The following is a 13,422-nucleotide window of genomic DNA, read 5'->3' as shown; positions in this document are numbered from 1 at the left end:
GCACTGGCCCAATGAGGACTAGGATTGTTGAAAGGCTGTTTTATCAGTCATGACCGACGCTATTTTGATGCTTTGAATGAGAAATATTTCTGGTAAGTCATAGTTCATTTTTAGGAGGCTGTGTGTCTTAATACGTTACTTTACTTTACATAAGGTTGCGGAATAGGTACCGACTTTGTCTGACATGACGTGCTGGCTCAAATCTAAGAGGCAATTGTTTCAGTAAGGTCTTTGCATGAATGCCAACATTGTATGACCTTGTTTGTGTCTTTACTTAGCAATATTACAAACCTATCATCTGTATTCCTTCATATTCCGATTTTATATTTAACCGTTTACCGCTGTCCTCATTTCTTGGACGTTTTGGAACACAACTGTTCGCTGGCGTCACGTGACAGTATCAAGCCACACACCACTAATCAAGTCCTGTTCAGCTCATAAACATGTCAAACGTAGTAGTACAATAACTAGGAAGATGGGCATCTCACATGTTGCACTAAAACACTACAAGTACCTGGAAACACCCCTTTCCCATGCGTCCAATCTCTAAATTTTCTTTTAAAAACAGAGAAACAGTCAGTTAGTTTTGTAGACTTCTTATTAACTTGTATAGCTATTAGCCACATTTGGCATTGGAAATTGAACAATTTATTGATATCATGGCAAGTGCTAATTTAATTCATATAGGCCTAATGATCAAAAATATTGAATGTAATATAAGTATATGATAGCCTATACAGCTAACTTAAACTAAAAATATGACAAACCCCCGTAGGTCTATTTCAAACAACCTAATCTCAGTCTAGTAGCCTGTATAGGCTACTGCCACAACATCTTAGTCACAGAAATCTACAAAAGAGATGGGAGAAATGTAGGTAAAGGTGTGTTGTTGTTGAATCATAATAGGCACACGTTTAAGTTAGGATGAAAGAAACAAATACAATAACAGATACAATAACAGATGCAAAAAAAACAAATAATCCTTGTTAGAGCTGAAAACATACAATATTATAATAATATTTTGCTTTGTTGTTCTCTCTTTCTTATTCTAAAATATATCATTTTAGATTGCTGCTACTTTAGTTTAATACCCCAACAAATAGGTTAGACTGCTTTGGGCTGTCAGTTTTGCCCATCAACTGGAACTCATCAGGTTGAGAATCATGTCCAGCATTATTGTCCTTTGTTGGCTACAGCAGTTGGTAGCAAAGGTTAAGTAGAGTGCTGTGTGACGCCGGGGTAGGCCAGGGGTGCCGAGACAGATGCAGTATAACTCCAGAGGAAGCCACAGTCCAACTGCTCACTTACAGATGCTCTCAGCACAGGCAGTCCTGTTGTTTTGACAACACATTTGAGTTTCACATGTGTTGACAGGAGACCCAGGGACTATAAATCTTGACTGACAACACCAGGCATTGTTGGAGGCTTATAAGAGAGTTAAGAGAGTTAAATAAGAAAGAAAATGGTGACACTGTGAGGGAATACAGTGGAAACGTCTAATTTATCCCACTGTGCCGTGTTTTCCACTATACCTCCCTATCCCAATATAACTTATGACGAGCCCCTCAGTACTGTTTGCAGTACAATGTGAAGCAGTGTAATCACGGCAAACTCAAAACTACAAACAACGTCTTTTTCCCCTTTTCCTTTTCCATATACCATCCGTCATTGTGTATGATGCCAGCAGTTTTTATCGATTTGTGTTTCTGATTGTGCCGTGTAAGGCCTGCAGTCATAACATGTCAGGGGCCTTTCCTGGTAGGATTGTTTTACTTTTGCAGTCTGACAGTATGGCTCTTGAAAAAAGAAAAATTGACAAAAAGGAGACGGGAGATTAAAATCAACACCCTCCATGTTTATTTAGTGGGTGTTGAAAGGAAAGTAATAATCTTTTGGGTAAAGGAACAATACAGTTGGGAGTTCAAGAGACGTTGCAATTCTTTTTTTCACAACATGACACATTCTTTCTTTCCTCTGGTTTCTCCACAGTGTTTGTTTTGCACAGCTTTGGGAAAACTGTACTAAACAAAAAAAATGTCACCCAATATATTTAAATAAGTAGGACTATGTTAAAAATGAAGAAGGCCTGGTCACAGCCTGTCATTTAAAAGTCATGAACACGTATTAGGCTTTGTTAGTAGCTCTGTAGGGACATTGCTAATCATGTAATTTATTTCAGTGATAGTCTGATAACATCTAGTCTCTGGAAGCCGGGACGTGGCTAGGTCTGAGGTCAATTCAATAAACCTTGTCAGCTGACCTCTCCATTCAGTGTAATTGTCAGGGGGGCTCCCTCGGCCCACACTTCCTTTTGAATTATTAGCAGTTGTATTCATATCATTTGTCTTTTATTTGCTTTCGCTGACCCTATTGATGGCGGGTTTAAAACCCAGAGCCTCTCGAGCAGTAACCCGGCTCAGCTGTTTGGCGGCTGTGTTGCCGTTAGCAACATTGAAAAGAGCAATGTGGATATCAGTCCCTTCAATTAAGCCTTTGTGGGAGACTCGGGAGAGATCAGGGCAGAAATGCACTTGTCTGGGACTGGGACTTCTACATCTGTCACTCTCTGTCCAGCCAGGTGTCAATGCCTAAATCAGGAGGATTATCACTTGATTGGACGGATAGCTGCAAACAGACCCCCCCCCCCCCCGCCCCTCTCTATTTGGCAAACCTCCTCCCTTTTTCCTTAGCTCACATTAAGATCAAATGGAGCTCTGCTCTGCCTGACCGGAGCCCCACCCTCCTCCTCTGCCTTCTGCTGCCCAGAGGAAGACATCAGAGAAGGGATTCATTCCCTCTCTGCTGTGGCCTGCTCCTCTAGACTCCCTTCCATCTGGAATCCTCAGGGAGAAGAAGCATATCTGACAAGGGGCTTGTAAGCCTCTTAGCCCCCCTGTGGCCAAGCTCTCTCTCAGCCCATGTTTTCCTAATTTAGCAGTGTAAGGAGAATACAGCAAGGCCCTTGTGAGCTGTTTGAATTGAAATTCCCTTTGTGGTTCTAATAGACTGGGCATGTATATCAATTAGCGCTATGTGGCCAATGGCGGACTATAGCCCCAAGAGAGCATGATAAATATAGATTATTCATGCCTTGGGCAAAGATTCACAGAAGAACCACTGCAACTGTTCTGCTCACCCTTTTGAACTGTTATTATTACTATTATGATTTTTTTTTTACTTACTTTGCACTCTCTGATTCTATCCTTGAGTGAGCCTCCTTCATAATGACACCGTATTGGTCACCCTTTTTTTTAAAATTATTATTATTATTGTTTACTTTTCAACTTCATATTTTCAGCATCCCTTCTCAGTCCACTGCTTGCGGTTGTCGGGTAATTGTCGCGTGAGTGAATGGACGTCCCCCTGTAAGAGGATCACAGAGTTAAACACACAATGGGGTGTTCCTATTGGCTTCCATTCACCGAGGATCCCCTGTCCCTCCCCTCTGTGCACCATACCGCGACCACAGGAGGCCAGCGGCCACAGATGGTTCTGCAGAGTGGGCCCGCACTGGCTTTTCCCTTTGTTTTCCCATGGACATGTTTTGCATGTAATCCTGGATTAAGGGAGAGACTTTGTGTTAATTTACAGCTGCATTACAGCATTCAATTAATGTTAGTGTTGCCCAAAACACACGGCTGGTATTGGAGAGGCGGTGGGGGGGGGGGGGGGGGCATAGATGGTGTGGATCGCTCCAACTCTCCGCCACACGGGGGGATTTGAAGGTAATGGAGATTTAATCAGGAGCCTGATGTCCACCAAAATATACACACACATAGACACAACAAACCACATGCAATCACACACACACACACACACACACACACACACACACACACACACACACACACACACACACACACACACACACACACACACACAGTGAAATGGTACTCGTTCCTATCAATACCATTGATGGAAAGATTTTATGACGAACACCAAACTATTGTTTCTTCAACCACTTAAAATCCCTCCCCATTGACTCTCCCTCTCACCGGCACAGTGTGGGCGCCTAATAAGGCTCCTGCGTATGGACTACTCTCTTGATATCAGCCACTGGCCGTGTGATCCTGTTATGCAAACTCTCCTTAATCCCTACCTATGATGAATGCACACGGGACAGCAGGGGCGGAAACAGAGATATCACACTGCAGCTGTAGAGAGTGTGTGTGTGTGTGTGTGTAAGATATGTTGATTTTGGGCGTGTGAGCGATGGTGGGGGGGGGGGGCTCTCCACTGTGCCATGGGAGTGAGGGCTAGGGGGTACGGAACAGGGCTTCTGAACTCTGCCCTGCAAGAGGGAGTAGATGGTCTGACATGTTTCTCTCAGAGGGCATTGCCGCGATGCAAATAGAGAAGAAATACAAGCGATGGAGCAAGAGAAGTTGGGACGTAGAGGTCGTAGAGCAGAGCTCACCACCATAGTGTGGTCCGGAGACTCCCATTAACCTCCAGGCCGCCAGCCTCCCAACAGATGTATTATGAGGCCATAGGTGCTGATTGGACTTGTTTGGGGTTAAGACACTGAGCCCATGGGTACCTGTGGAAGAGAGCAGGATGCTGCAGGCAGGAATGGGCCATGAGTACTACAGTTGTGACCTGTGCTGCAGAAGGGCTTGTATGTTGATGATCTTGAGGTGACGCTTGTGTTCAGGCCAAATAGATTAATCAGTATATGATGTTAATAAGAGGTGTGTGTGTGTGTGTGTGTGTGTGTGTGTGTGTGTGTGTGTGTGTGTGTGTGTGTGTGTGTGTGTGTGTGTGTGTGTGTGTGTGTGTGTGTGTGTGTGTGTGTGTGTGTGAGACTGCTCTCACTTGCATGTGTGTGTCTGTAGGGCATGTGTTATGCATGATGTGTTTGCTTGCAGGGTGTGTGTGTGTGGGGGGGGGGGCAGGCACATGCCTTGTGTATATGTGTATGTGTGTTTGCATGTTGTGTATGTGTGTGCACATGCATGGTGCATGTGTGTGTGTTTTTAAGAGGAGGGGGTAATGGGATTAGGCGTAACACCTTTGGCAGGGCAGGGAGAGCCACCTGACGCCCAGGCTGTCGGGGATCTGGGGAGAATATGGGGGAGAGAATGGGGGAGAACGTGGTGGTGGTGGTCGGAGGAGGAGGAGGCGGCGGACGGACATGCCGGGGGTCTAATCCGTGTCCATCGCTGGGAAGTCATTCCCAGAGCTCTGAGGATTTGGTTTCCGCTCTGCTTGGTTTTGTTAATAATACCATGGGAGGGCGAGCAGACCTGGAGGATGGGGGGGGGTGGGGCGGGTGTGGGGCCAGAGAGAGAGAAGCACACAAAACATACGGTGTGTACACCTTTCCCGCTTTAAAGGGTTGAATGTAATGTTTTATTGACCAGTTGGTTGACTTGGATGTCAAGACTATTAGTATGTTGATTTGAGAAAACCATTCTGTCTCTTCATTACTGACTTGAGTCTATTGTGTGTGTGTGTGTGTGTGTGTGTGTGTGTGTGTGTGTGTGTGTGTGTGTGTGTGTGTGTGTGTGTGTGTGTGTGTGTGTGTGTGTGTGTGTGTGTGTGTGTGTGTGTGTGTGTGTACGCTCAATGGTTAATGTGCAGTGTGTCGGGGGGGATGTGTGTGTGTGTGTGTGTGTGTATACACACACTGTGTTACTGTGGATGACGTTGTGCAAAGATTGACTCACTTTCTTCTGCCCATCCACCAGGTTGCAGCCTCAGTTAAAAGTCAATACTACCCCTGCAGTGTCACCAGGCTGTTTACTCAGAAGGCACACTCTTGGTGTGTGTGTGTGTGTGTGCGCACATATACACACATGTACACGCGTGTGCACAATGCACACCTATTTGTAAGGGTTTGTTTGTGTGTGTACATCAGGTCAACAACCCCCACCCCCACTCCCCTTCATCGCCATCCCCATCCATTGTGTTGCTATGGCGCCGCCAGGCCTGTTGGTGAGCTTGGTTTCGGATGCCGGCCAGCCCCCCCCTGCTCCACTGTGTAGCAGCACGGCTGGAAGTGTCACAGCTTGTGTGTGTGTGTGTGTGTGTCGGTTGCCTGTGAGGAGGAGGTGTTGATTGGGCCATCTTACGCAGGATCAAAGTTCAGAAGCGGTTGTCTGGTGTGAACTGGCTGCCGGGACCCCGTGAATGAAACACTAGGGAGGGAGCGCGCCGTGCAGGCTCAAGGCTCCCTGGAACAGTCGCGGGCTAACCCTGACGCGCTCCACACTCACAATATAAACGCCATAGGGTGATATGTTTTTTTTTTTCTTCTCCTTTTTTTTGGCATGGTCGGCTCTAGAAGCTTTCAAAGGCGTAGACCCATGGTGTGAATTTGTATGGGCTTTTATGTGTATTAATGGACCGGATGGTGAAGTCCGCTTGGAAAACGAGTTGAAATAAGTAGTGGGAGTGGGGGGGGGGGTTGTTGGGGGGCGGGTGGGGGGGGGTGACGGTGACATGTCGTCGGTGTTGCTCCAACGTGTGTCGCTTGGGTTCTTATAGTGGCTAGTAGGTTGAGCCACCGAGCTGACCCATGGAAAATACACACACACGCACGCACGTACATACCTATGTACACTACACGTGTACCCTGTGTGTGTCTGACTGTGCGGTGGTGTCTCTGCAGGTGGAGATGTTCCGCAGCGTGCTGGGGAAGACCCTGGGTCTGGTGGGCCTCACGGTTCAGTACGGCTGCATCGCCCACTGTGCCTTCGAGTACATCGGCGAGCTCGTCGTGGTCTGTATTGATTTTGACACACGTTGTTAACCAATGATAGGGGGAACCCCGTCGCTCTCTCCTATTGGATCAAATGTTGCCACCGTTGCTTGTTTTATTTCTGTGTGTTTTGGTTTGTTTTCTAGTGCTCCGGTCCGTCTATGGAGCCCACCATCGTAGGCAATGATGTTGTGTTTTCAGAGCACGTCAGTCGGCATCTTTTTAAAATTGAGAAGTGGGTTTGTCATTCCTAATCATACTCGTTCATGATATATTCTACAAGGGGAAGGGGTGGAAAAACATTGATTGTTTTCGGGTTCACATATTGATGATCGTTATGGATGTTCTGCTTTTGTCACACAGAATCTTCTCTTATTTCACTATCTCTCCAGGGGTGATATAGTCATTGCCAAGAGTGCGTCTGACCCTCACATGAACATCTGCAAACGGGTCATCGGACTGGAGGGGGACAAGGTGTGCACCAGCAGCCCCTCAGACATATTCAAGACCCACACGTTTGTGAGTATGTCTTCCCTCACGACTGGACCCACGTCAGCTCACCCCCATCGCGTCATCTACATGTTGTGTACCACTAAGTATGGTAATCCACAGTATTCAGGCCTCAACATCCGAACCATTAAGAAGCATTTTCCCTTTCAACGGGGGGAAAAAGTATGAGTGCGGGGAGCAGTGAACGAAGAAATACAGAAGTTGGTCTGATCCTCTGCGCCTGATGGTTTATTTCACACTTGCACGCTAAAGTAACAGGGGGAATCTACATGAATGATGTAAACACGCCTCAGGTTCCCTCTCTAGAGTTCCTTTGTGTGGCTGCATGTCAGTGTGCGGTGTGTGTGTGTGTGTGTGTCTGTGGTGCGTGTGCACTCGGGTGTGCAGACTATAGGCTGCCATAGTTGTTTACATTTTAGACCCCACACATTCATTTTGTGTCATTGGTCAAAATAGCAGCTTTTGACAACAACTACATTTCCTCAGAACAGTGATAAAGCCGGGGAGCGAGGCGGGGGGGGGGGGGTTTGTGGGAGGAGCACAGGGTCTCCAGCGGTGAAACCACTGTCATTGCTTTTCTATTACTGCCGTCCTCGACGCCCAGTGCTCAGGCCTGCAATCTCTCTGAAGCCTGTTAGAGTTAGTGCCAGCCGAACGGACAGACTGATGGCAGGGCGGAGGCCTGCGTGTGTGTGCTCTTGGTGTGTGTGTGTGTGTGTGTGTGTGCGACATGGAGAGCGGTATTGAAAGAGATACGTCAAATTGAAAGTGTGCAAAACCAAAGGTGTTTGTGTTTGGGTTGCATGGCTTTGAATTTATTGCTGGTATCTTATCGGGTTTTCCTAGGTGTGCTATCGTAGGGAGCAGGAATACCCAGTGCACATCGAAGCTCAATCAAGGGCCGTTTAGCGAAGAAAAGTCTTAATTTTAAAGTTGTATAGACAGCTTTCTTAATATTGCTTTTGTCTCTACTGATACTGACCCGAGGCATCAAATCAAATATATTTAAGCTGTTTCTCAATACCAAGTACGCAGACTACGTACTCGCGGACTTGGAAGTACGTACTTGGCAAGTCCGGACTTTCAAGTACAGACTTCCGAGAACGCGAGTACGCACCTGCAATTGGAACAGCAGCGGACTCGATGATGCATTCTGGGATATTTAACGGTCCCAAGTCCACACGAGTCACCTCCGATGCATCCTCGGTAGAACGGCCTCATCGAGAACGCATCGAGAACACTTCCGGGTTTTACGACAGTACTCGCGTACTCGCGTACTTGGAATTGGAACAGTGCTTGGGCTACCACTGATGACGTTTATCAAGAACGCAAGTACACGAGAACGCGAATTGAGAAACGGCTTTAGATTATACCCCGGTCATTTGGAGGTCAGTTTACCAGTTCAGGTGTATTTTTCGTCTGGGATTCTTGAGCCGATGTATTCGCAATACAACCTAGTACAATCTGGTTGGCCACTGGTGCCCCCTTTATTTATGTGGTTACCACCAAACGCGCTAACAGGGTTAGATTCTGTGTTAATCAAATGAAGGCATTATGTGACAGCATATGAGGAAAGCGAGAAAATACCCGCCGTCCCCATAAATGTTCTGTGTCCCTCGAGGACGTGTGCGTGTGTGTGTGTGTGTGTGTGTGTGTGTGTGTGTGTGTGTGTGTGTGTGTGTGTGTGTGTGTGTGTGTGTGTGTGTGTGTGTGTGTGTGTGTGTGTGTGTGTGTGTGTGTGTGTGTGTGTGTGTGTGTGTTGTGGGTTTTAGCATGGTGTGTGTGGACCTGTGAAAGGCGAGAGATGAAATTTCGGAGGGGTGTTGGTCTCTTTCGTCACCTCCTCGTGTGCCCTGACAGACAGACAGACAGACAGGTCCTTCTCCTCCCTCTGAAATCTAACAGGAGACTAATTGCTCTGTCACGTCGGAGGAATCGTTTCTCGCTTTGAGCTCTCCTGTCAAAACAACGACACGTGATCCCCCCCGCCCCCTCCAATATTTTAAGAAAAAAGTGTGTGGGGGGGGTAGCGACAGAACGCTTTAAAGAGAGCAAGTAAAATAGACACACTGACAGAAAAGGGGAAAGATGAACAATGAAATGGAGAGCGATGGCAAGAGCTGGGTGGGGGGGAGAGAGCAAGGGGAACACGAGATGGAATTGAAACACATGCATGGTGCGTTGGAGAGAGAGGGGACGACAGGCCCGTATGCTTGCATGTGCTTCAGGTGAGCACCACTCGCCACCCCAATTATGTTAACATAATGAGCGCGGTGATGGGGCGACGGTTAAACAACGCTCTGCCGTTTCACTTCTCCTCGACACCTCTCCGACGGCTACACACAGTGTCCCCGCCCACATCGCCACGCATGTCCACCAGGTGGGGCTGCTCCATACCGGGGGGGGGGGGGCGTGTCTTAGTCTAGAGTAGGGCCCCCCCATCATCGCCATGCGTTTATCGCTTCCAGACTTTGACTATTGCACTTTATATGGTGTCAGCAGGTGAAACATCCAAAGACTGCAGTGGATGCAAAACCCTGGTGTCAGGTGTTGGGGATTGTGTTTATTGTTAGACGGTTAGATATGGTTTTGCCTCATGAAAGACTTGGAAACTTGCAACTGATTTGAACAAACTTCTTCACAGGCTTTTAACATGTACTAAGAGATGTGATTACATCACATCAATCCTTGCCAACCTTCGTTGGTTAGCTGTGTGTTTTTGAATGTCATTACGATTTGGCTGTTTGTTTTTGAAAGCCTTGAATGGTCAGGCTCCGGCCTATGGGAGATTTAACTCTCTATAAGAGCTCCCTGATCGCTGCTTGAGCTCCACAAGAAGGGCCATTCTAGTGGTTCCATAAACCTATCCCTGAAGGATACCGGGCCTGTGCTGGTCAGGCCCCTCAGCTGTGGAAGTCCCTGCCTGGAGATGTTAGTGTCCACTTTTAAATCTCTCTTGAGACTCACTTTTATATTATGACTTTTTGTAACTGATGATATTTGTTGTCACTATTTAAAGGATTGTATCTTGTTTATATGTTACGTTTTGGGTCTTATTTACTTTTATTGCAGCTGTACTTTTCTTGTACGGTGCTATATAAATATACTGTAGTTATTGCTGTTATTATTACTTAACAATAATTCAAAGCCACTTTCCTGGATATCCATCTGCAGGAGACGATGGCTCTTCCTCGAGGCCTTCTGATTTAAGTGGTGATTTGCACATCGCTGACTAAGCCGTCTTTATATTCAGTTTTTTGAATTGCACTTTGTTGTCAGACATTCTTTATGGAATCCTGACACCTGTGTCTTGCAATGGAATATACACAATCTATCTCCTTTGTCTCGCTCTCTATCCATCCATCCGTCTCTCTCATGCCCATAAATAACCATTATTTCTTTACTACTCTTAAGACCTGCCATGTTAGTCCTCACTTTCCATAAGCTTAACGTTTTTTTTTGTTTTTTTTTTGTTGATGGTTTGTTGATGGTTGACCATGTCCAGAGCAGTTATTCTGAACACAATTTCCTCTCTTTAAAAAAAGTTTATGATATTGAGTTAACTATCTCAATTCCATCTTACATGGCAAACTAACAGCTTAGCTATTAAGCTTGAATTGTATCGAGTTGGGTGCAAGAAATATCAGGATTGTTTCACCTAGCGGACTTTTAGTCGAACAAAAAAAAGAATAGACATATATCGACATCTCTTAATCCTAAAGATTTGTGCCTCTGACAAATACACCAATATCGCTGCAAAAATATCAGAGCGTTAGACTGTGTGTTCTGAGTTGTCGGATGACTACGCGCAGTGTTTGTCTTTAATGTGCTTGGGAGCCAGCATATGTTGCCGTGCTAACGAGGTGTAATGGTGGGAATCGGGCGCGCTGGCATATGCTTCTCAGATGACTCTTTTAATGATATTCATTTGCGTCGTCGTTTGGTGCCGTTCGCCATCGAGTTGTTTACCTTGTGTCAGGTCAACATGTCACGCCTTCTGATGATGTCACGCCATTTGTCTCAGAGTTTTTTTCTTTTTTTTTAATCTACGCAGAATGCCGCCTCAGCATAACTACAAAAATCATGAATCGGGGGTGGGGGTTTGAGTGATGGAAGATGGACAGAGATGAAGACATCTGTGACATCACTCTACATTGAGTGATATTCCCTTTCTTTATTCTGTTATTCTCTACATCATCCCCCCCCCCCCCCCCCTTTTTCTCTCCCGGAGACCACGGCCGTTAAGAAGTTAGGCCGCACCAAAATAGACCCAAGGATTGTGATGCCCATTATGACAATATAATGTGTTGTTGATCCTGTCTGCACATATAGGGGGGACAGCACACTTAATTAGGGCCTTGACAAGCCTACTCTCCTCAAGTGATGAGATTAATCATAATTGGTGTCACTGTGGATTACCGCTCGCTCGGATGACCGCCCCACTGGCAGGTCGGCCCATGGTGGAGACCCCTGGACACTGCTGCAAGCCACGGCTTAGGCCTCTCTCTCTCTTTCTCTCTGTCTTTCTCCATCGCTCTCGCTCTCTCTCTTTCTCTCTCTGGCCCTCTCTCTGTTTTCTCTCTCTCTCTCTCTCTCTCTCTCTCTCTCTCTCTCTCTCTCTCTCTCTCTCTCTCTCTCTCTCTCTGCCTTTACCCTTACCCTGGTTAGGAGGAGCAACGATCTAAGCCAACAGCCTAATGACCCCCTTTGAAGTTCTCAACCCCTCCCAACCCTGTTCTCAACCACACCCCCATTACCCCCACCACCCTCCCCCTTGACCCCTCTGCGGTACCCCTGACCCATGTCCTAAAACCATACGGGGTCAAAGGCGGATGGGGGGTTGACGTTAAGTTAGGCTGAGGAGGGAGTTACAAGGCTGGGGTGACTGGGGTGGGTCACAGTGGGACTCTGTTAAGGCCCATTTGTTTTTAGGTTGTTGTATTTTACTGCTACTAGTTAGTGCCAGCGTTGCACTTGAGGGCTTGCAAATGGATGAGGTGATACTTTTGTGTGTGAGAGGCTTGTCTTGTGTGTGGTATTGTAGATGTCTCTGAGGAAGATGTCATTCTTTACTCTGCTTTGTCTCTTGTCTTTTCCCATGGGATCTCCAGGTTCCGTCGGGCCACGTATGGCTAGAAGGGGACAACCTGAAGAACTCCTCCGACTCGAGGTCCTACGGCCCGGTTCCCTACGCCCTGATCCGAGGCCGGGTTTGCATGAAGGTGAGCCACACACGCACACATCCTACATCAGGAGCCCCTAAAACGTTTGCAAATGACTTTGACTTTAGAGATTCTGGAAGACGAGCATAAGGCCCAGACGGCTCGGTTTTGGCCTCCAAGACCGGTCAGCACTCTGTGGTCCATGCTTTGTTTCGCCAATTGTGACGCGCGGTTGAAAGTCACAGAGGTCTGTTGTAAGTTCAAAGTAGGTCTATTTGATTGACCAAGGCCTGGACACCATATTGTCTGGCTTTCCATTCTGCTGTGTTGTCATGTCACTGTATGTCATAGCAACCGTGACCCTGGAAACGGGTCAGTCCACCTTCTGTCCATCTGATTGGGCAGAAGGGCTTCAGCAGAGGCCTACTTTACAATCAGCAAAGGGGGATTGGTTAAAGAAATTAGACTCTTTTTTTTATTAAGTCCGAGAAGTCTTTGAAGAAGTTGGTCAACGGCTTAATTAGCGAGCTAATCTGGTCCCCTTGATTGTGGTGGGATAAAAATGAATACAGTGCAATGTAATTGTTATGCATTTAATAAAAGATGAAATTCAATGTTTCTGTGTCGTCTTTGTCTTCTCCAGCTCTGGCCTCCACACCGTGTTGGGCCCATGAACGAAAGCCCGACGGGGAGAATCATCCAAACCAAGCCTCACTCAGACTGGGATTGACTCAACCATTGTTTATATGCACTAGTTTAATATATATTTCATGTTTTTAAAATAAAAAAATAAAGCTCTCATTTTATTTTGTCAATCTTGTTTTTATTTTTATTTTTATTCATATCATAAGGGTTTCGACCCTATTCCTCCGGAATGATTGAATGATTTGGGTGTAGACACTTGGGTGACATACATGGTTCACCCCTAGGTTGGTTTTATTATTTCATAACGTGACAAGGCCCTGTCGTGTGACACGCGCGGTGCAGCACATTAAGAACAGGAGAGTGTGAGTGCAGAGTATGGCTGGGTCTCCATGGAGCTGCTAA

At 46.5% G+C, this 13,422-nt stretch overlaps 1 protein-coding gene across 1 annotated transcript; it reads left to right on the top strand.

The window, feature by feature from the left end:
- The first annotated feature begins 35 nt into the window (after window positions 1-35).
- immp1l (inner mitochondrial membrane peptidase subunit 1) lies at window positions 36-13,157 on the top strand. Its single transcript, XM_084476308.1, has 6 exons — window positions 36-92; window positions 6,614-6,724; window positions 6,850-6,938; window positions 7,096-7,222; window positions 12,325-12,435; window positions 13,019-13,157. The coding sequence occupies exons 2-6, from the start codon at window positions 6,620-6,622 to the stop codon at window positions 13,103-13,105; spliced, it is 519 nt and encodes a 172-aa protein (XP_084332434.1). The 5' UTR covers window positions 36-92; window positions 6,614-6,619; the 3' UTR covers window positions 13,106-13,157.
- The last annotated feature ends 265 nt before the right edge of the window (window positions 13,158-13,422 follow it).

This window comes from Micromesistius poutassou (genome assembly GCF_964030765.1).
Source record: "Micromesistius poutassou genome assembly, chromosome: 12".
NCBI lineage: Eukaryota > Metazoa > Chordata > Actinopteri > Gadiformes > Gadidae > Micromesistius > Micromesistius poutassou.
The sequence above is the reverse complement of the archived record's forward strand: the minus strand, read 5'-3'. Positions and strand labels throughout refer to the sequence as shown.

Excerpts from the sequence above, each read along its gene's own strand:
- immp1l (XM_084476308.1), top strand. The coding sequence starts at position 6,620 with ATGTTCCGCAGCGTGCTGGGGAAGACCCTGGGTCTGGTGGGCCTCACG. Across the intron at positions 6,939-7,095 it reads CATCTTTTTAAAATTGAGAA|GGGTGATATAGTCATTGCCA; the intron begins GTGGGTTTGTCA and ends CTATCTCTCCAG. Across the intron at positions 12,436-13,018 it reads GAGGCCGGGTTTGCATGAAG|CTCTGGCCTCCACACCGTGT; the intron begins GTGAGCCACACA and ends TGTCTTCTCCAG.